At 36.3% G+C, this 21,438-nt stretch overlaps 2 protein-coding genes across 2 annotated transcripts; both read left to right on the forward strand.

Moving 5' to 3' along the window:
* The first annotated feature begins 801 nt into the window (after positions 1-801).
* LOC142847127 (olfactory receptor 8G18-like) lies at positions 802-1,746 on the forward strand. Its single transcript, XM_075967856.1, has one exon. It carries the CDS (start codon positions 802-804, stop codon positions 1,744-1,746), a length of 945 nt encoding a protein of 314 aa, XP_075823971.1.
* Positions 1,747-19,861: 18,115 nt separating this feature from the next.
* LOC142846785 (olfactory receptor 8G50-like) lies at positions 19,862-20,818 on the forward strand. The gene has a single exon (XM_075967591.1). The coding sequence runs from the start codon at positions 19,862-19,864 to the stop codon at positions 20,816-20,818; it is 957 nt and encodes a 318-aa protein (XP_075823706.1).
* The last annotated feature ends 620 nt before the right edge of the window (positions 20,819-21,438 follow it).

Consider the following 21,438-nt stretch of genomic DNA (forward strand, 5'->3'; position numbering starts at 1 on the left):
CAACCCTTCTTAGTTCTCAGATTATAATGTGGGGGGAGAACTGAGATAGGTCAGTTTCTCTAATTTTTATGTTCAGCAATGGTTGATTTTTCCTTGGAGAAAATGTCAATATGAACATATAACACAAAAATTATATGTCAGACTTTCTGAGGCATAAGATGAAAGTAATACTTTTTTATTTATATAGTATGTTACAAAGAATACATTGTATTAGCTCACCATGTCAATGATACACTCTTGGGAATAAGCATGGGCACTTTGTCTCTTTGGCCTAACAGAAACCTCATCCTAGGAGCAGCATGTGTCCAGTACCTTCTGTAATGATTGTTCCAGATGTCATTTAATTTTCACATTTAGAAATTTTAGACATTAACTATGTTAAGAGTTACCAAAATGGAAATATGTGAAAATAAGGGCTTTGTCAATTCCTTGGAAAAATTATATTTTGGGTAACAAATCTCTGTTTTTAGGGAATGCTTGCTTCCTCATGCCTGTTGGTCACTTTTTCTCACTGATATCTACTCTTATTCTCAGAGTAGAGATATTGCTTTGAACTCACAAAAATTTTCAAAGCTTGAACTCAGTGATAGTATTTTATATGAAATACATTTTTAAGGAAAAGTTTGAAAAAATAATAAAAGATATATTTTATTTACCTAGGATGTTCCAGTTAAGGTAATTTTATACAGTTTAAAGGTATTCTAAAGCAGAAACACTGTATATCGGGTCTTTGTGTACATGGAAAAGAATAATGATCTCAGTCTGACAATCTTATACTTCTTTTCCTCCTTCAGGATCTGAATGGAGGACATGGCAGCAGGAAACCATTGCACAGTGACTGAGTTCTTCTTGGCTGGGCTTTCAGAGAAACCAGAACTCCAGATGCCTCTCTTCCTTCTCTTCATGGGAATCTATGTGGTCACTGTATTGGGGAATTTAGGCATGATCATTTTGATTGGGCTCAGTTCCCACTTGCACAACCCCATGTATTATTTCCTCAGCAGCCTGTCATTCATTGACTTCTGTCAATCCACAGTTGTTACCCCTAAAATGCTGGTGAGCTTTGTGGTAGAGAAGAACCTCATCTCCTACTCTGGATGCATGACTCAGCTCTATTTCTTCCTTATTTTTGCCATTGCAGAGTGTTACATATTAGCTGCAATGGCATATGACAGATATGTTGCCATTTGTAACCCCTTACTTTACAATGTAACCATGTCCTATAAGATTTACAGTTCCCTGATTTCAGGAGTGTATATCATTGGTGTTCTGTGTGCATCAGCTCACACAGGCTTCATGATTAGGATTCGATTCTGCAAATTAGATGTGATCAACCACTATTTCTGTGACCTTCTTCCACTCTTGAAGCTTGCATGCTCTAGTACCTATATCAATGAATTGTTGATTCTATTTTTTGGTACATTAAACATCTTTGTCCCAATCCTGACCATTATTACTTCCTATATCTTCATTATTGCTAGTATCCTCCGCATTCAATCTACTGAGGGCAGGTCCAAAGCCTTCAGCACCTGCAGTTCCCACATCTTAGCTGTTGCTGTCTTCTTTGGATCTTTAGCATTCATGTACCTGCAGCCATCATCAGTGAATTCGATGGACCAAGGGAAAGTGTCATCTGTGTTTTATACCATTATTGTACCGATGCTGAACCCCATGATCTACAGCCTAAGGAACAAGGATGTCAGTGTTGCCTTTAAGAAAATACTTGAAAGAAAATCATTTATGTAGTCAGAAGTAATGTGAGGATTATTTATTGGAAGAATGATATATCCACAAATATATCATTTGAGTTGATACTATTTATTTTAATTGGCTTGTCAATATTATTACTCATTTGTTATAACACTTTGATAACTTTTACTATTATAAATTTCAGAATTAATTATGGCATATGTTTCACAGAATCAACAATGTAAACTGAAAGTAAGGATGACATGTATATTTATATGCCCACAATGGGTCACCTATCATGTTATAGATAACTTTCATAATTGATAACCATCCCTTTAAAAATAAATTTCATTTTTATTTATAACAAACTTTTCTTTTTAGTTATTTTATTATATTTTGAGAATATTATATGTAATTATTGTAATTATACCTTTCCCTTCATCTCCCTCCAATCACTACTATGTTCCCTCTTCTCTTTCTCAAATTAATGGCCTTTATTCCTTTTATTCATATATATATATATTAGAGGGCTTAACCACTGAAAAACTTTATCTCTCTCAACCATCATTTATTCCCTGTAGCTCTTCATCTAAGAGTGGAATTCTAAGTATTCCCCTTTCAATATTGGTATATAAAATAGTATCATTTTGTGCTCTTTTTTGAAAAAAAATATTGTTGAAATTTGATGATACCACTTCCCTGTCATACATAGATGATACACAATCTCACTTAAACTTTCTTGTCTTCTGGCTCTTTGAACATTCCTTCCTCCTTTTGCAAACTATTTCCTGATCTTTAGGTCGAGGGATTCTATTGTAAATGGATTAAATTTTGCTCTCCGCCGCAATATCAGTTGTTCCCTCTATTTACACAAGCTATGAATTTCTGTGATTATCTCCATGTTCTGCAAGAAGGTTACACAAATTTGTTTGACACAATCAGTACTAAGTATGCAACTACAGATTATATTAGTCTGGGATGGTGTCATTATTTGATTTTCGTCTAGGCTTTATGTTCTCATTAGCCATTCATAGTGACTATGTTTCAAGGACCATGTCTGGTCTACCACAGCCAGGGTCTGTGATAATGTCTATGGCTTCTGTTACCATTGAAGACCATGCAGGTGCCTGGGGAATGAACTGCCACCTGAAGCCATGTTGATCCTAGGGCCATGCTGCTGAGGGGGTTGTGTTTATCTTAATGGCCTGTGCTGTTACCCAGCATCATGGTAATATCCAACCCTGAATTCCAGTAAAGGGTCATAACTGTGTCTGTAGAACATCATCAGTTGGCATCTACCTTGATGTCTGTGGCTTGTGTTATCAATGGGGACCTTGAAAATAATGAATTTGAAAATTAGGAGACTACTTGAACTGTTCTCTCCCTTATCTGACTTTGGGAAATCTGTCCCTGTACCTAACTGGCTGCTTCAGCAAATGAGTTTGCTCCACCCAACTCCCACATGGCATAGCTGACCCTGATGATACTGTCTCTAGTAGATACATCTCCACAGTCACCACAGGCAAGGGAAAAATAATCCAGATGGCATGGGTGAAAGAGAGCTGGCTCTGTCCCTTGACTGAGGGGAGACAGTTATAATGGAGGCCTGGGGTGAACAACTCAGCTACCATCCAGATCCATATACAAGAAATTGAGTTGGCCCACCATCTATGACCTGCTGGAATCATGAATGAACTTGTCTTGTGGAACCAAAACTGCAGGATTTCCATGACTCAGAGAAAGAACAGGATACCTGAGAGGGGCTTTGGTATACATTCAGTATTGATGTACCAAACATCAGAGGTCTTGGACATGACTAACGATTCACTATGAAGAACAGTTGTAGACAAAAGATCTACTGCATGCCTCGCCTCAACTCCTAATGTCACTAATGTGAATGAAGAAGTGATAGAGCAGGAATAGACTTGAATTCTCTGAACTTTGGCCAGTTTAGCGTGTGTTCACCCTATGCATCATCTTAATATCCAAAACACCAAGTCACCACACCCTAGTTCAGGTATCTTGTTTGCAGCCATTCCTTAAGTCAGACTTCCTTTGAAAGAGCAAGAGCAGGCTTAAACTCTCTAATCTTCAGTCAAGGTGGAGAGAATCCACTTCAGTTGAGCCCCATGTGTTCTTCCCTTCTTAAGTTAGTTGACAAAGCCTGTGCTTCTTCTATAGGATTTATTGTTGTACCCATGTTGAGACCTCCATGAGAGACCACCATTATCCAGTCAAGTCCAGAATGCAAAAGCAAGTTTTTTTCTGTGTGCCTATAGTCCAGCCAGCTGAAAGCTCAAAGTGAGGAGAGCTCTTGTTCCTCATTTTTGGATTGACATATAAAGGCAAAACCCACAAGCCAGGTTTACTTAGGGCCATGGGGGTTGGTTTTACTAGATACAGGGGGTGGACTATTTCTGCATACCCTCTTTCCCTGTAAGCGGCTACTTCTGCATCTGTGTATGCTCTCCTGCCCTTCCTGAGAAATTACTCCTGCTTCTATCTAGAGCACAGAGCTGGGTGTTGACAGGGGGCTAGCTGCTGGGGACATTTTGTGGTTTATACTTTTGCAGAGTTTTCTGTTTTCAACTATCTTTGATGTTGCAAAGTTACTTGAATTCTGTGCCTTAACCAACTCCTAATGAAGTATAGTTTCTTAAAAGTTTCCATGTCCTTGCAATATGACTGTGATTGGATTAGGCATCTTCTTCCACTTTCCATACTTATCTTTCACTTATCATCTACACTTACATTCTGTCATGTATGTCCTGTCTCTGAATGTCTGGGGTCAGGAAAGATCTTACCCATTGTTGACTATCAGACTCTTTAAATAAAGGATTAGGGAAAGTGAATCTGTAGGTGCTATGTACTTCTGGTTCAACTTTCTACCAAGAGATTACACCAACAAATAAATTATCGTAAGAAGGCAGATTATGCTTTTAATATACCTGCTCCTTTGACCACAATATCTCCTAATAAAGGACTTGTGGATGACTAAGATGGGATGAACCTTTTAAATTGGTCCAGGATGTCTTTAATGGTTTTTAGCTACATCACTATCCAAATTCGTCTTATTAAACATATCAAATATAAGGACTTTCCATGCCAAATTTTTCTCAGACAAACTCTAACCTTTTTGTGAGGAGTAACATCTTCATAGTGAATTAAAGTCACTATCATAATTTCTATGGAAATTAACAATAAACACACAATATATCAAATCACAATTCTCTTAAATCCATTCTAATCAAAAGACAAGAGATTGTTTCCGTGGTGGGTGAGCTATGAGTTTTCTTTCTCACCTATAGTTTAATTGTATTGCTGCTTTTAATTCCAAAGATAAGTTTGAATCTTCCAGTCTCTGAGTAGAAAAAAAAATCCTATTATGTCACTCCTCTTCATCTGTGAAGAGGGGCCGCAGTCACTCTTTGCCTCCATAATAGTGTTCCATTGCTTTAATCAGTCTCTTTCTCTCAGAGGGGAAATTTTCTGAGGTACAGTTCTTAGGTTTTTTATTTCAACAGCAGACTGAACACCATACTGGCAAAAGAGAGTTTTGTACCAAGATAAAGTATGGATAAACTGCCAAATATTCAGTCAGCATTCTTGGGCCAGCTCCAAAGTAAATAGGGTTCACTAAATTTGTGCAGTGAGTGCTCCAAGAAGCTAGAAATCACCAACCATTATCATAATCTTCCTTCCCTTCTTAGCCTGCAGCTTGAAGACATAAGAGGGTCAGGTTTAACAGTCTCACTTCATTGCTTCTGTAGTATCACAGCAGATATGGTGGCATCAGAGATGGTATCTTTTGCTGCAGACAATAGACTTGGGAGTCATTGTGCTTCATTCTCTGTCTATGAAAAGACATGTTCTTGACCCAATATTAAAACAGGGCCAGGTCATTTCCATAATCCAGTACAAGGGTCTTCCCATTTTGCTTAAGTGAATGTCACTCTGGTGCCATCATGCCAAAATCTATCTGTGGCAGATTGTTCACAGATATTCACATTCAAGAAGTTTCGAGTAAAAAAAGGCATAATTAAAGACATTATGTGGTGACTAAGTTTTATCTTTTGAAGTTGTGTTTTCAAGGAGCTATGGGCATGCACAATTTCTTGTCCTTGAGGATTATAAGGAATGCCTTTTTTTTGCTCAATACTCCATTAAGAACAGAATTGCTGAAAAATTTTACTATCATATCTGGACCCATTATCCATCTTTATAATTTTAGGAATTCCCAGGAATAAGAAACACTTTAAGCAATGAGTTATCACATGCTTAGTGCCTTTTTCAGTTTGTGCCATTAAGAAACCTGAATATATATATTGAAAGTCACATGCACATATCTTAATTTTAAATTTCTGCAATATGAGTAACAACCATTTGCTATGCATGTTTAGGAAGCAGACCTTAAGGATTTACTCCCTGATTAGAGTACAGGTAAATAATGTGGACATATATCACATCGTTTAACAATCTGATGAGCTTTGCCATGCTTCTGGGAACTGGGGACCTCAGCCTATAACTGTTTGCTGGGCCATACAGCATATAGCTGTCCTCTATGTGGCTAAGCATTCCTACCATAGGTCAGAAATTGACCATAGTTGTGGTTCCTGGAGGTCTCTATAGTCTTGCTATAGGCCCATGGTTATGGCAGCTGCTTGCAAACTTTGAATATGCTGGCTACAGCCCATGCATATGTATGGCCATCATTTGAGTGACAATGGCCTGCAGTCATTGCTGGAACATGTGGCTTACACTTACTTCATTCCCACATGTGCTCATCAGATGCAGAGCCTGCTGCTTGGAGGACACAGCATCCATAAGTCAGCTTGATTAGAGTGTAGATGGGGCCACACCTTGACCTCTCTGAGTCCTGTAGCAGTCCAGAGGTGCTGTGGGAGCACATTCTGCTCCTTCAGCCAAAAGCCTTTAAGATACCAACCCACTTAGGCGTGATCACTTATACTCCAAAAGCAATGGTAAATGTGTGCCTGCTCTCCTGCTTCCAGCTCCTGCTTCTGGCTGCTGGACTCTGCTCATGTTTGCAGAGAGGACTGTTATCTAGGTCAGTGATCTGTAAATTTTTCCACTAAATAAATAACCATTTTATTATTCAAAATTCTGAACCTGTGTGGGATTGTTTTGTGAATTACATCATCCTCTGGTGCTTGAATGTTTGGTTTTAGAACCCCACTCTGGCTCTGCTGCACACCACTGGCTCAGAGTGTGCCAGGCTTGGTATGAGCCCTTTCTCATCTGGCCATGGCCAGTGCATGGAACCATCAGCTCATTTGGATATAAAATTCTCGCAAGGTGGATGCTTTTCTTGCTACAGATAAGCCGCAGTTCCTTATATTATCTCATTACTCACCTCAGAGGATCTCCAAGATCCCATATGCAAGTCCCAGTGTCTGTGTCCTGCCTCTGCACATCACGTGGAAATTCAGATACAGGCTTTTCTAGGTGCCTAATGTTATCTTGTTATCCCTGTGCTCCTGTGGCTGCTGATTATCATGACCAACAACAGTGCACACAATCTATGATTTCTATAAGTAACTTTTTTTTTTATCTAAGCATATCTTTTACCATTTCACATGAAAATCAGATTCAGACCAGTTACATGACTTCAGGTCCAGTGTTGCTGGGCCCAGCTAGGTTTGTTTTGTAGGTGGCTTGCCCTACCTTCTGGCTGGTAACAATGATTGCATCTAGCTAATTAAACCACAGGTAAGATTTAATGTCCAAAATATAAATTATAAGTTGCTAATTTAAAAGGGCATTATGTCAGAAAACTTAACCATCCAAAGTATTAATAGTCTCTTACTTAGACCATGTGTAAGGTTTTACAAGACTTATATGATGTCCCTTCTAAATCACTATTTTTGATTCTGGGGATTAGTCTTGTCCTCAGTAATTTTTTTCTGAAAAATATAATTTGACAATAGGGCTAAGACTTAGGAATTTTAGAAATGGTACAGTCTATACAGACTGAAACCAGGCTTCTCAGAAATAGGTTGGAAATCTGAAAAAGGATATGATCAATTTAACTAACAAAACTCAGTCAACCGATGATATTTTAGAAACGATAGAGACTGATACCAAGCTTCTTAAAAAAGAGTTTGAAAATCCTAAGGAAGATACAATTTAACTAACAAAACTCAATCAATGAGGTATTTTTAAAAATGGTACAGACTGATAGTAATTTATTTAAAGGAAAATTCAGCACTCTGGAAAAGGATACAGCTGATTTGGCACATAGAAACCAATCAATGACAGTAGGTTCTGAAACGTTATTTGAGAGAATTCACACTGTTGATTGTATTAACTGAGCTCTGTCAAAGGGGTATGACAGATTGGCTGATAGATTATCTCTCCAGGAATATGATATGCATGCTATAAAGATTATGGCCAAGGATGAGAGATTATCTCTACTGGACAGACTTAATACCTTGCAGAACACTGGACAGAAGATCCAGGCATTACAAAAGGCAGTGGTAAACAGATTTGAAAAGATTGAGAAAATTATCAAATTTGATGACCAGGAACAAAAGGTAAAAAGGCAAAATTTAAACTTGTTGGTACATAAAAATCTCTAGGATAGCTTCCCCAGAGTTCTGCCTGCCTTTGAAGTAATAACATCAGTAAAAGTATCTGTCCCCCAGGTACCCTAATATTGTCAAAGAATATTCACAGGAGTCTATACATATGACTGATTGTAAGGAAACTAAGCAAGCAATTGTAGCTTATGGACTACATTCATTCTTTGTGAGGGAAATGTTCAAAATGTGGGCTTTTAGTAGCAAAGCAGTGCCTCAAGTTTGGACTCAGTTAATCTCAGCTATCCTAGAAGGTTAACTGCAATTACTGTGGAGATGTTTTTTAAAAGAGGAAGCAATAAAGTTAGGGAAATAAGAAAAAACAAAAGGACTTGAGATTTCCCTAGATCAAATTCTAGGTGAAAGACTTTCCTTGATCCTCAGGATCAAGCTCTTTTTGATGACCACACCTTATTCCTATATAGCACAGCAACATTAAAGGCTTTGGACAGGATTCAGGAACTAAGAAAAAGAGTTGAATTATCTCTTAATGTTAACAGGGTCAGACAGAACCTTTTAGTGACTTTTTGCAAAAACTAACTAGGGCTGTATAAATAGGGGTAACTTACTCAGAAGCTAGATATATAATAATTGAATCTTTGGCTTATGAGAATGCCAACATAGAATGCAAAAGGATCCTTGGGCCTTTAAAGAACAGATCAGCACCCATGGATAAATGGGTCTTGCATACAATGAATGTTGAGACACTTGACTATGGTACTGAAGCTTGGGTAGGAAAAGCAGTTTTTAATGGTAAGTAAGAGAAGACATCAAAATACCAAATGTTTTAATTGTGGTAGAATGGGACATTTGAGAAGGGATTATAGACAATAGATTTTTAGGAATAATATTTCCTCTGGGAATGGCATAAATAGGAAGACTCAGCCTTCTGGTATATGTAGGAAGTGTGGCAGAAGCTGACACTGGATCAATGGGTGTAGGTCAACAATAGATAAAGAAGGCAACCCAACACCATCGGGAAACGCCATGGGAGACCACTTGGAGGGCAAAATGAATGTGGTCCATCATTCCCAGTAAATGTGGAGAATGTATCTCACCAGGAAAATTAAAAACCCAATGCCTGCTGTTAACAATACTTGTTTGAATGATGGGTTAAATGTGGAGGATGAGTCAAAAACTCCAGTAGGACAGAGGAAACCTCTATTCTGGTAGATTTCCATAAACAATTAAAGACCAAAGCTAAGAGTGTTTATAAATGGAATTTTTATTGAAGGCTTATTAGGCATGGGTGCAGATGTAAATATCATTACTCCAAAATCTTGGCATCCAAATTGGCCTCTTCAAGAGGTAGATGTTCAGTCCTGGGAATTGGAACCCTATCTCAGGTTAAACATACACACATACACACACACACACACACACACACACACACACACACACACACGATGGGTTTAATGAATAGGGCAAGAAGGAAAAATAGGAAGTTTGAGGCCATATATAGTCAATATTGCAATGAACTTGTGGTGTTATGACCTATTGCAGCAATGGAATATCCAGACTAACATTCCTGCATCCTCAAAACTTATGTTTCTGAGGAAAATATTAGAAGACATTATAGATGATGGACATCAGCCATTCAGCCAGTATAAGAACACAAAGCAATTGATAAACATTCAGAGGTACAAACAGCCCTACCCTACCTCTAAAATGGTTAACTGAGAAAGCAATATGGGTTAACCAATAGCCTCTAGTGTAAGAAAAGTTGCAGACTTTAGAAAAGCTGGTACAAGAGCAACTAGTTGCTTGTCATATTGAAGAATCAACCAGCCTTTGGAATTCTCCTGTATTTGTCGTTAAAAAGAAATATGGAAAATGGAGAATGGTGACAGATCTAAGGGCTATCAGAAAAGTATTCAACCTATGGGCCCTCTACAATCTGGAATTCTTATGCCTTCTCTGTTTCTTCATTATACCTTTCCAAGAAAAGGATAGAGAAAAGTTTACCATCACAGTGCTTACTTATAATAACTCTCATCCTACTAGGAAATATCACTAAACCATCCTCTCACAGGGAATGCTCAATAGTCCCACCTTGTGCCAATACTTGTTAGCCAGCCATGGTAAAAAAATGTAAGCATTTTTCTACGTCTATAACCTTCCATTACATGGATGACAATTTGGTATCTGATTCAAACACAGATACTTTAAACAGGATGTTTGAAGAAGTAAAGAAAGTCTTGCCTAAATGGGGATTACAAATTGCTCCTGAAAAGATTCAAAGAGAAGATTCTGTTAATTACCTAGGTTACAGAATAGTTTTATAGAAAATTAGAACACAAAAGGCACAAATTAGGAGAGACTGGCTGTGGACTCTTAATGACTTTCAAAGATTAACACCCTTCACAATACCCACGAATAGCATAAAATATATTATAATAACTCTAACGAAACAAGTGGAAGACTTTTATGACAAGAACTTTAAATTTTTAAAGAAAAAATTGAACAAGACACCAGAAAGTGTAAAGATCTCCTATGCTCTTGGATAGGCAGAATTAACATAGTAAAAATAGCAATCTTACCACAAGCAATCTACATATCCAAAGCAATGCCCATCAAAATACCTGCAAAATTCTTCACAGACCTAGAAAAACAGTACTCAACTTTATGTAGAAAAGAAAAAATGCAGGATTTCCAAATCAATCTTGCACAATAAAAGAACTTCAGGAGGTATCACAATGCCTGACTTCAAACTCTACTACAATGGACTGACAACAGCCTGGTATTGACATAAGAACAGAAAGGAGGACAAATAAAATTGAATAGAAGACCTGGATATTAACCCACACTCCTTTGAACACCTGATTTTAGACAAAGAAGCAAAAAAATATCAAATGGAAAAAGAAAGAATATTTATCAAATGGTGCTGGCATAACTGCATATCAAAATGTAGCAGAATGAAATTCAACTCATATTTATCACCATGCACAAAACTCAAGTTGAAATGAATCAGAAACCTTAACATAAAGTTGGTCACACTGAACCTTATAGAAGACATAGTGGGAAGTACACTTGAATGCACTGGCATAGGAGACTACTTCCTAAATGTAACACCAGCAGCACAGACACTGAGAGAAATAATTAATTAATGGGACCTCCTGAAAATTAAAAGCTTCTGTAAAGCAAAGGACATGGTCAACAAGACAAATCAACAAACTACAAAATGGAAAAAGATCTTCAGTAAACTTTTTCTGTGTCAGTGTGGCTATTTCTCAGAAAATTAGCAAACAACCTTTCTCAAGACCCAGTAATACCACTTTTGGGTGTATATCCAAAGGGTGGTCAATTGTGCCACAAGGACATGTGCTCAACTATGTTCACAGCAGCATTGTTTGTCATAGCTAGAACCTGGAAAGAAACTAAATGTCCCTCAACCAAATAGTGGTTAAGAAAAATGTGGTACATTGGAGTACTACACAAGAGAAAAAAACAATGATATCTTGAAAGATTCAGGCATATGGATGGAGCTAGAAAACATCGTAGAAAGACAATTATCACATATATTTACTCATAGGTACTTTTGAAACACAAAGCAAAGAAAACCAGTCTACAAAACATAATCCTAGAGAATTTAGAAAACAATGAGAACACTAAGAGAGACTTACATAGATGTAACCTACATGAAAAGTAGAAAAAGACAAGATCTCCTGAGTAAACTGGAAGCATGGGGACCATGGGGGAGGGTGGAAGAAGGAAGCGGAGTGGCAGAGAGGGGAGAAGAAAAAATGCAGAGCTCAATAAAAATCAATAAAAAAAAGAAAGGGAAAAAGATTATTAGGAGACATTTCCAGTCTATGACTGGCTATTGGGATAACACCTGATCTAAAATGGAATTCTACTGTGTAAGTGTACTTGGTTTTCATTATTAATTCATGATTAAAAGGTCATTTTCATGTCCTAGTTTTTGTGAATAGAGGTGCAGACAACAAGGCTGAACAATAATCCATGTTGTAGAAAATCAAGTCACTTGGGCAAAGGATGGTATTGCATGGGCAAATGGCTATGTATTTACTTGCTTAATCAAGTCACTTGGGCAAAGGATGGTATTGCATGGGCAAATGGCTATGTATTTACTTGCTTAATCAAGTCACTTGGGCAAAGGATGGTATTGCATGGGCAAATGGCTATGTATTTACTTGCTTAATCAAGTCACTTGGGCAAAGGATGGTATTGCATGGGCAAATGGCTATGTGTTTACTTGCTTGCCTGCTTGCTTGCTTGCTTATTAGAATTCTCCACTCTGACTACCAAAGAGGCTGCCTCAGTTTGCAATTCATCAAGAGTGAATGAGGATTATTGTTTCCCCACATATTCTCCAAATTCATTATCTTTTACATTCTTGATTTTACTCTGACTATGGTTAAGTTGAAATCTTAAAGTTTTGTTTTTGGTTGTGTTGTTTTATTGTTTGTTTCTTTTTCTAATTTGATATCAGGGCCAAGATGGGATGTTCCTAATTACATTTAGAACTAGGAGATAAGAACTTTAGTCTTTACACTGAAGGCTAAGAATTAAAATATTCACTGAGTTCATGTCACTGAGATACAGTCCTTGACACTAATCTATAATGTTCAATTATATCATATAATGAATCAGCCAAGCCCACCCCCAGATAAAATTTAACAGAAATAAATGCATGGGATAAAACTGAACTCTCTGATCATGACGAACAATGAGGGCTGATGAGACGCCAAGGTCAATGGCACGCAGTTTTGATCCTACGCAATCTGCTGGCTTGGTGGGAGCCTAGCCAGTTTGGATGTTCACCTTCCTAGATATGGACGGAGTGGGGAGGACCTAGGACTTACCACAGGGCATGGAACCCTGACTGCTCTTTGGACTGGAGAGGGAGGGGGAGAGGAGTGGGGGGAAGGGGAGAGGGGTGTGAGGAGGGGGAGAAGAGTGGGAGGAGGGGGAGAAGAGTGGGAGGAGGGGGAGGGAAAGGGGAGGCTGGGAGGAGGTGGAAATTTGTTTTTTTTTCTTTATTCTTCTTTTATCAATAAAAAAAATGGTAAACATTAAAAAAAACAGAAATAAATTAAAAGAAAAGAAGAGAAGGTGAAAATATGCACTAGGGAAAAAGATAAAGTTGGAAAATTGTTTTCTGATTAATGATCATGTCCCATTCATAAAATTGTGATTAGTTTTGAATGAAAGCTGAGTTATAGCCAAAGAGACCACCAACTATTAAAATGTTCTTGCTTTTCTTTGCTAAATTAAGATTTTTGTATTATTTAAAGAAAGCATACCATGTTCTACTCTGAATGTGCTTGCTATGGTTTCATCCAAATTTATGTTAAAAAAAAAAACAACTTCACATACAATGCCAGAGCTCAGCCTGCTCTTCTGATGTTCTTTCTCTTCAGGGGACTCTAGGTGTTTGTCAAGTTGTCAGCTGAAACCAACTCAGAGAGTCTATAGCAAAGTGAAGGCACTGCTCTTTCATTTTGCTTTTAGAAAAAAATATTTAGATCATCAAGAAGCCCAAATTAAATTATGTAATCCTCCAGTAATAAAATTATGATATGAAAATGTAATTTAAAAATAGGGGTAGAAAAAGGAATTCATTTCATTTGCTTAAGTATTTGCTTTGCAAGCATCAGGATTCAAGTTGGATCTCAAAAACCTAGTTTAAAAAGTAGGAATGGTGACTAGGAAATACAAGCAAAACACTGGAGTTAGTGACAGGCAGATTGTTAGGGCAAACTTCTCACCCAGACAAGCTACTTGCCTAATTACAGGCCAGTGAGAGACCTTGCATCCAAAAATGTGGACAGCCTGAGGAACAACACCAGAACTGGTCCTTTGCCCTTCACATACTCATGCATATACATGCACATGCAATTTCTTTACATGTGTACATATACACTGACAAATAAATAAGTTTTCCTCATACACTGATGATTGCTTGTAATCCTAGCTACTCAGGTAAATGAGGAATAAGTCCTCTAATATACAAATTGCTGAGTTGGATAGGATATAATAGCAAACTGTGAAATAGAAATTGGTTTATCACTTTAAATGCTCTGTTTTTTTAATAAGATATAAGTGTCATATCATCTTCTGACTTTTAAGAGCAGCTCACTATACTATGTGCTGGAAACGAAAACACTAGTAGCTCATAAGAAAAGTAGAATCTCAAATTCTATTGAGATTTCATTTGTCAAAATATTGGTTTTAATTCAGATGGTATCTCTAAATAAATATTTACTACAAATGGAGTTTGTTTTTGATAAAAAAGAAAGATTAACCTGTTGGGATATGGCATTTGCTTCCCTTTCAAAGGTTTTCTCCTTGAGAGTTGGAAATCCTTGGAGATTGGGCAATCACGTTATTTGGTGTTGGCATAAATACGTCCTAGGTAGATCTTCAGATTATGGAAGGCATAACTGCTCAGGTGATTGCAAGAGGTGAGACTCTAGAGCCAAAGCAAAGTAGTTCTTAGGGTTGTTAACCTGTCATTACATCAACATCAAAAGTAGTTCTGAGCTAAGCACAGGGCCCTGGTTCCTCAGCAGTGATGACTGCACAATGCTGAATATATCAGTATTAGAGAGTCTGCGAGTGGGAAGTAAAATTTGTGCTGAGACTGTTGGAGGAAAAGAGAGTGATTCATGGTCTAGAGGAACCACTGGCAAAATCTGTAGTATACTACTTACTAGATTCATTTATACAGTTGTTAATAGAGTAAATTTTATTATTCAGTAGGAAGGTTCAATCAGTTCTGGTGAATTGGATAATGCTGTAGTATTCCTTCAATTTTAATGAAGATTTAAAAGGAAGTAAATATTTGCCAAAGTTGGGTGTACAACTTGGAATACTCTGTCTTCATCACTGCCTGAATATATTTTATGTCCAGAAATAAGTTCCTAATTTCTTTATTTCATTTAATATTAACAAACTTAAATATCTTCTATGTCACACACTAAATGAAACTCTCTCCATTTACTTCCCTTAGTCTGTAATAAAGTTCCAGGATATCATCACATTCTGTAAGCAAACATATTCTGGTTGATTTTTGTTCTGCCATTGTCCTTCTTTAGGGGAACATCTATCATTGTTTTCACCACAGAGATAGCATCCATTCATGTATAACAGTGTTTCCAAATTCTTAAACACATAGATAATGGCATTAAAATTACAGCATAATGGAATGAGTAGAAGAGGGCTGTGGTTTCTAATGGTAACCAGCAAGTTTTCCACAAAGAATGAAGACTAAATTCAGCACCTCAGCACATGATGAATCTTTCCTGATGTTCTAATTGCAAACCTTCTAACTAGAATGTGTATTACATATCTTATTTGAATCATTCTCACAGTTTAATCACTGCTTATGTACAAATGATGTTTCAGATGTTTATTTCCTTATGCATCCTACAGGACTTCCTTAGCCTAGTAAGGATTTATGTTTTTGGTGTTTTCATGTGGATTACATCAAATCATTTATCTTGCACATAAAGAAATGTTTTCTGCCCTATAATTTATATATTCCTATTAAGTCTTAAATTTTTTTATGAAATTTACTTGTCTGTGGATATATTTCCCTGGTTAGTTTTATCTTTGAAGTAACTTTGAAAACAAATGGCCACAAGAAGTATACCATACCCTGGGAAATGTGTTTTATCTGGCCCACGTTTACCTCCAAATGGAAAAACTTTCATTGTGTTAGACTTCATAAAATCTAATCTGTGATTTCTATTATGATGATGGTAATCAGAGCAATTAAGTTCAATGACAAAATTATACCTTTCTTCTGCATTACAAAATTTAAAACCCCATTAAACTAGCTTTGGTTAGGTAAGTAATTTGAAACAAGCAAGCTTAAGTATAACATATTTTACATTTTCAATTCCTCCTGATGATCATTGGGGATCATAAGGTGCTTTTCAAGCAAAAGAAATTTTTAGAGAACCATATTGAATTTAAGACATTTGAATAATTATATAGTAAAACATTTAATAAAAGATAAAATATAAAATAATTAGCATCATATTCATTAACTCAAAGAGGTGATGCCTTTCCAAATTTTATGATTGTTCATTGTCTCAAAATTTTGCTTATAGTACAACATTACTATGAGTATTGTTATATCTTTGTACTCAGCCTGAGCCCATCAGGATGCAGTATTAATCAATTAAATTACAAATTTACTGCTGTTAACTGCAAGGTTTAATTTACCTGAAATATTTATCACACATTTGGAGCCCAATTCCTATAAATATGAGCTAATACTTCAGATTTAGGTTATGAGTTCTTTAAATCAGAGTTAATGCCATTTTACCTTTTATTTCTGCAATGACATTTCCTTTGTAATTCAGAAATGTGTAGAAAGCAATGTAGAATGAGAGAGAGCTGGAGCAAAGCAAAAAATGGGTGGGGGGAAACAATGCTAGACATTCTCTTTGAAGCACAGATTAGACTGATTTTACTTATTTTAATGCCTCCCAAACGCACATCCGTTTTGTATTTTTATGATATATAGTTTTATTCTTATTCTTTCTGCAGTACAGATCTCTACCAACTTCCCAAAGTAATTCATAATCATCAAGATTAGCATGGAGTAAAATTTTCTATAATTTATTACATTTAAGAGTTGTACATATAATTTCAAATATATTTTATGCTTCTATAAGCTAAGAGTCTATTTATAGTATAACATAACTTCCAAATACAAAGACAAGAGATGAGGTTATGACACCGGCTTAATTGATGTAATGTATAATTTTGTAGCTGATTCTAGAATATGGACAATTGATATAATATTAATATTTAATAAATCCTGAAACGGAATAGCAACAAAGTCTTTACAGCTATGGATGTTGCCTTGAGAAAATTTAAAAATAAAACTGGAGCTCTTCTGTGGAGACTCATCATCTCTTGGGGCCAAGTCTAAGACTATTAAAAAACGGTGCAGCAAGGTTTATTCTCTTCATATACATGTTTAAATTTTTGCATTGATAAATTTTATTATTATTGGAATTATTTTAGCTAACTTTCAAGAATAACAACTATAAAAATTAAATTAATTTATATTTCATATTCGTAAGAGTTTTACATCTGATTGAAAAGCTACTGCATACATTATTCTCTGAGAAACTAGTGCACTTAGTGGACAGACAAGTTGACTCAGAGGGTAAACGCACTTGCAAGCAATGCTGATAACCTGCATTCAGTCCTCAGAATCTACATGGTTGAGGATTGAAGAAACTTTCCAAAGTTATTCTGTTGCCCTAGTTTCTCAGAGAGTAATGTTTTCTACTCTATGGATAATATTGTTTATTTAAGATACAAGCACCGTATATATCCAAGATTGGCCTAAAATTCACAGTCCTCTTGCCTATTTATTCCCATGTCTCAGGGTAAAATTTTAAGCAAAGCTTCATTCAGTATTTAAAATGTAGTTCATTTTAGGCTTTTCATCTGCTAAATGTATCCCATGAAGATCCACCTGAATATATCTCTCAATCAATATATCCTTAAAAAGTATATTGAAAGCTATAATTTGACATAGCAAGCAAAATGCAAAATTTTAACTTGGAAAATCTGCATAAATGTGTATGCTTATCTATTAATTAATGCAATTGACTGAGTTCTAGAATGTGAAATCTGAAAAAAGAGTTCATACTTTACTGGTACAGTTCTGAGATATACATGGGATGCCAATCTCCTATTCCTCCCAGGATTCATCAGAAAAACCACTATAGTGAGCAGATACTGATTAAAGATATCTGAGATTGAAAGAAATAAGTCAGCTCACGTACATCTTCTCACCCATTTTTTTTCCTATGTTCTCCCCAAAGCTCTTTTGATATTCTCCCAATGATCTCTCTATCTCACAAAAGTTTCCGTTTATATGCTCACACAGGCATAGGTAACAGTTTTTGGCAAATAACAATGATATCATACCAGACATGTTTTTAAGGACCAACAAGACATATTAGACTGACAAATCAGATTCCAGTTGCCTTACTTAGGTTTCAGAGATTGTTTGTCTTTGATGTGCCCAGGCATATATAAAAAGGGGGGTAAATAAAGAAATGGTTATAATTTTTAAGAGGAGAGGGAATTTGTGTTAACTACATTTGTGCAGTTAGTTAAGCTAGATGTTTGTAATTGATAAATATACAGAAAAGGGAAGAAAAACGCAGCAATCCCATTGCACTCTCAGAGTACTTCTGATTCCTTCTTCCAAGTCTGTGTTGTGGTAACTATGGCAACCAGCATAAGATGCCAGAAGAAAGCACTGACAGTTGACCTTGAGCCAAACAGGGTACTTTACCTCCTGGATCCTAGTTGAGAAAAAATTACTTTCTTTGGGGCTGGTTTAGAAGTTCAATCTTTTTCTTGTGTTTCTAGGTATAAAGGTACAAGCAGTTAATTTCCTAGATGAAGATCTTTTGTCAATCAATACTGAGGCTGGATTAAATAAAAACTATATTTTTCCAGCAGAGCAAAAGCTAGTAGGTTACACTTTTATGAGTTGGCTGTTAGAGAAATCTGTTCCTTCCAGCCCTCTTTATCAGTAAAGACAGACACAATGTTTCATTCACACAGTGACTGTCTTTTAAGTTCTTATGCGCTCTCTTTGCAAGGTTCCTCTTCTAGTTTGATGTCATGCTCTAAAAGATATTTGTGGGGGGCTAACTTTATGTAGATTTGAGTATGGGAACAAGGGTTTGACTAAATGAATGGTTTAATCTCTCAGCCCCACAGTGTGGGAACACATCATTCAATTGCCAGTACAGAAAGAAGTTATGCTCAATGAATGAATTATATATGGTTGGGATATTTCTGGAAGAATCCCACTATATAAAAAAAGGGACACTGTGATTTCACAATGTTTTACAGAAATAACAGTGACTATTCAAAAAGGAGGTCCTCAAAGGCTTGCAAGCTTGATGTTAGCCTAGAGATTTCAACAGCTGTGCTCTCATTGTATAAAGTTTGTGGCAAATGGCAATATAAGGTATGAAAAGACAAATCTCTTTAAGTAAATCACACACAGTCATACACATTTGAAAACAGTACAAATAAGCAAAAAAAAATCATCATTTTATATAGTTATAGATGTGTTTGTATTTCACAGATATTTAGGAGCAATAAGAAAATTACCATGAACAATTATATCCAATGCTAAATTTTATCTGTCATTAATTTGAGTTTGGCTATTGATGTTTTTTCAAGTTTTTAATTTACCACATATGACACATTTTCTACCAAAAAAAGAGGTGCTATTACCAAGACATGACACATACTTGAAACACTCAATATAGGTGCTAGAATGGTTTGCACTCGGTAGGAAATGGGTACATATACACAGAGTTCTTATGGCAAAGTCACAAGTATGCAATCACCTGATTGCTTATTTCTTTGCATACCTCTTTTTTCTAGGTCTACAAAAATCTCTGACTACTTAGATAAAAAATAGGATGACAGCTGATTGAGGATACCTAAAAATATTTGAATTGTGTTTCAAAATTTAGTGATAGGAGAATGGACACTCACATTTTTCTTCTATATAAAATTTTCCTCTCACGTCGAGTTTCCAGAAGAAAATGGAAGAAGTAAATCAAAGCACAGTGATTGAATTCATCCTTGATGGGTTAACAAAGAATCCAGAGCTGCAATTGCCTCTATTCCTCATCTTCCTAGGAGTCTATTTGGTTACAGTTGTGGGTAACCTGGGAATGATCATCATAATTATGTTTAGTTCTCAGCTTCACACACCCATGTATTATTTAGTCAGTGGTCTGTCCATTATTGACTGCTGTCAGTCAACTGCCATTACTCCCAAAATGCTTCTAAACTTTGTGACAGAGAAGAATGTCATCTCCTATCCAGAATGCATAGCTCAGTTCTACTTCTTCTGTGCTTTTGCTGTTGCAGAATGTTACATGTTGGCTGTAATGGCATATGACCGCTATGTGGCTATCTCTAACCCATTGCTTTACAATGTAACCATGTCCTATCAAGTCTGTTTATGGATGATAGCTGGGGTATATGGAATGGGATTCATTAGTGCTACAGCTGATGCTATCTCCATTATGAGATTGCTTTTCTGTAAGTCTAATATAATAAGGCATTACTTCTGTGATTATTTCCCATTACTAGAGCTCTCTTGCTCTAGTACTTTTATCAATGAAGTACTAGCATGGTCCCTTGGTTCAATTACCATTCTTATACCAGCTGTGACCATTCTTAGTTCTTACATCTTCATCATTGTCAGCATCCTCAACATTCATTCCACTGGGGGAAGACGCAAGGCCTTCAGCACCTGCAGCTCCCACATATTGGCTGTTGCTCTCTTCTATGGTTCCACAGCATTCATGTATCTTCAGCCACCATCAGTCAGCTCCCTGGGACAAAGTAAATTGTCGTCTGTGTTTTATACCATTGTTGTGCCTATGTTGAATCCTATGATCTACAGCCTGAGAAATAAAGATGTCAAAGTTGCTCTCAAAAAATTAATACAAAAGGTAAATTTCCACACAACAAAGACTGACTTTCATTAATAATACAGTATAACTTCTGCAATTCATTGGAAGATATAGCCTACATACAGGATTAGTAACATTAGATGTGAGACTATTGTTAGCACATGGTATTTTGAAGAAATGTACCAAAGATAAAAGTGGATTCTCACCTTCATACCCATGGCGAAGTGCTACTCCTTTGTATGATAGAGCTTATTCAAGATAGCATCCTATGTCACCCGCTAAATATTTCCTGCGCTGTTTTATTTGGTTGGTTATGTTTTCATACATGAATCAAACTCTGCTTAAGCAAGCCTAACATAACTTTAAATAGATGGATGTACATAAATTTCTGCAATAGTTCTTTGTTGCCTCACTGATTTGTGGAAGATCTTCTTGTTCAATTAGCAAATTATTCAAAAACACTATGAATAATTCCATAAATGTAGCAATAGAAATGAAATAAGATATGCAATGAGAATATCGTGTAATTCTGATTATTGAAAAGTATACAGCACTATATTAGTTCATGTGTTAGCAGAGGACAGGTTTTACCATCATCCCACACACAAGGTATCTTATTATGCAACATTACTGTTAATATTGCTACACTTTTGTGCTTAGCATAAGACCATCATAATGCAAAAATAACCATTATA

This window comes from Microtus pennsylvanicus, chromosome 3 (genome assembly GCF_037038515.1).
Source record: "Microtus pennsylvanicus isolate mMicPen1 chromosome 3, mMicPen1.hap1, whole genome shotgun sequence".
NCBI classification, from domain to species: domain Eukaryota; kingdom Metazoa; phylum Chordata; class Mammalia; order Rodentia; family Cricetidae; genus Microtus; species Microtus pennsylvanicus.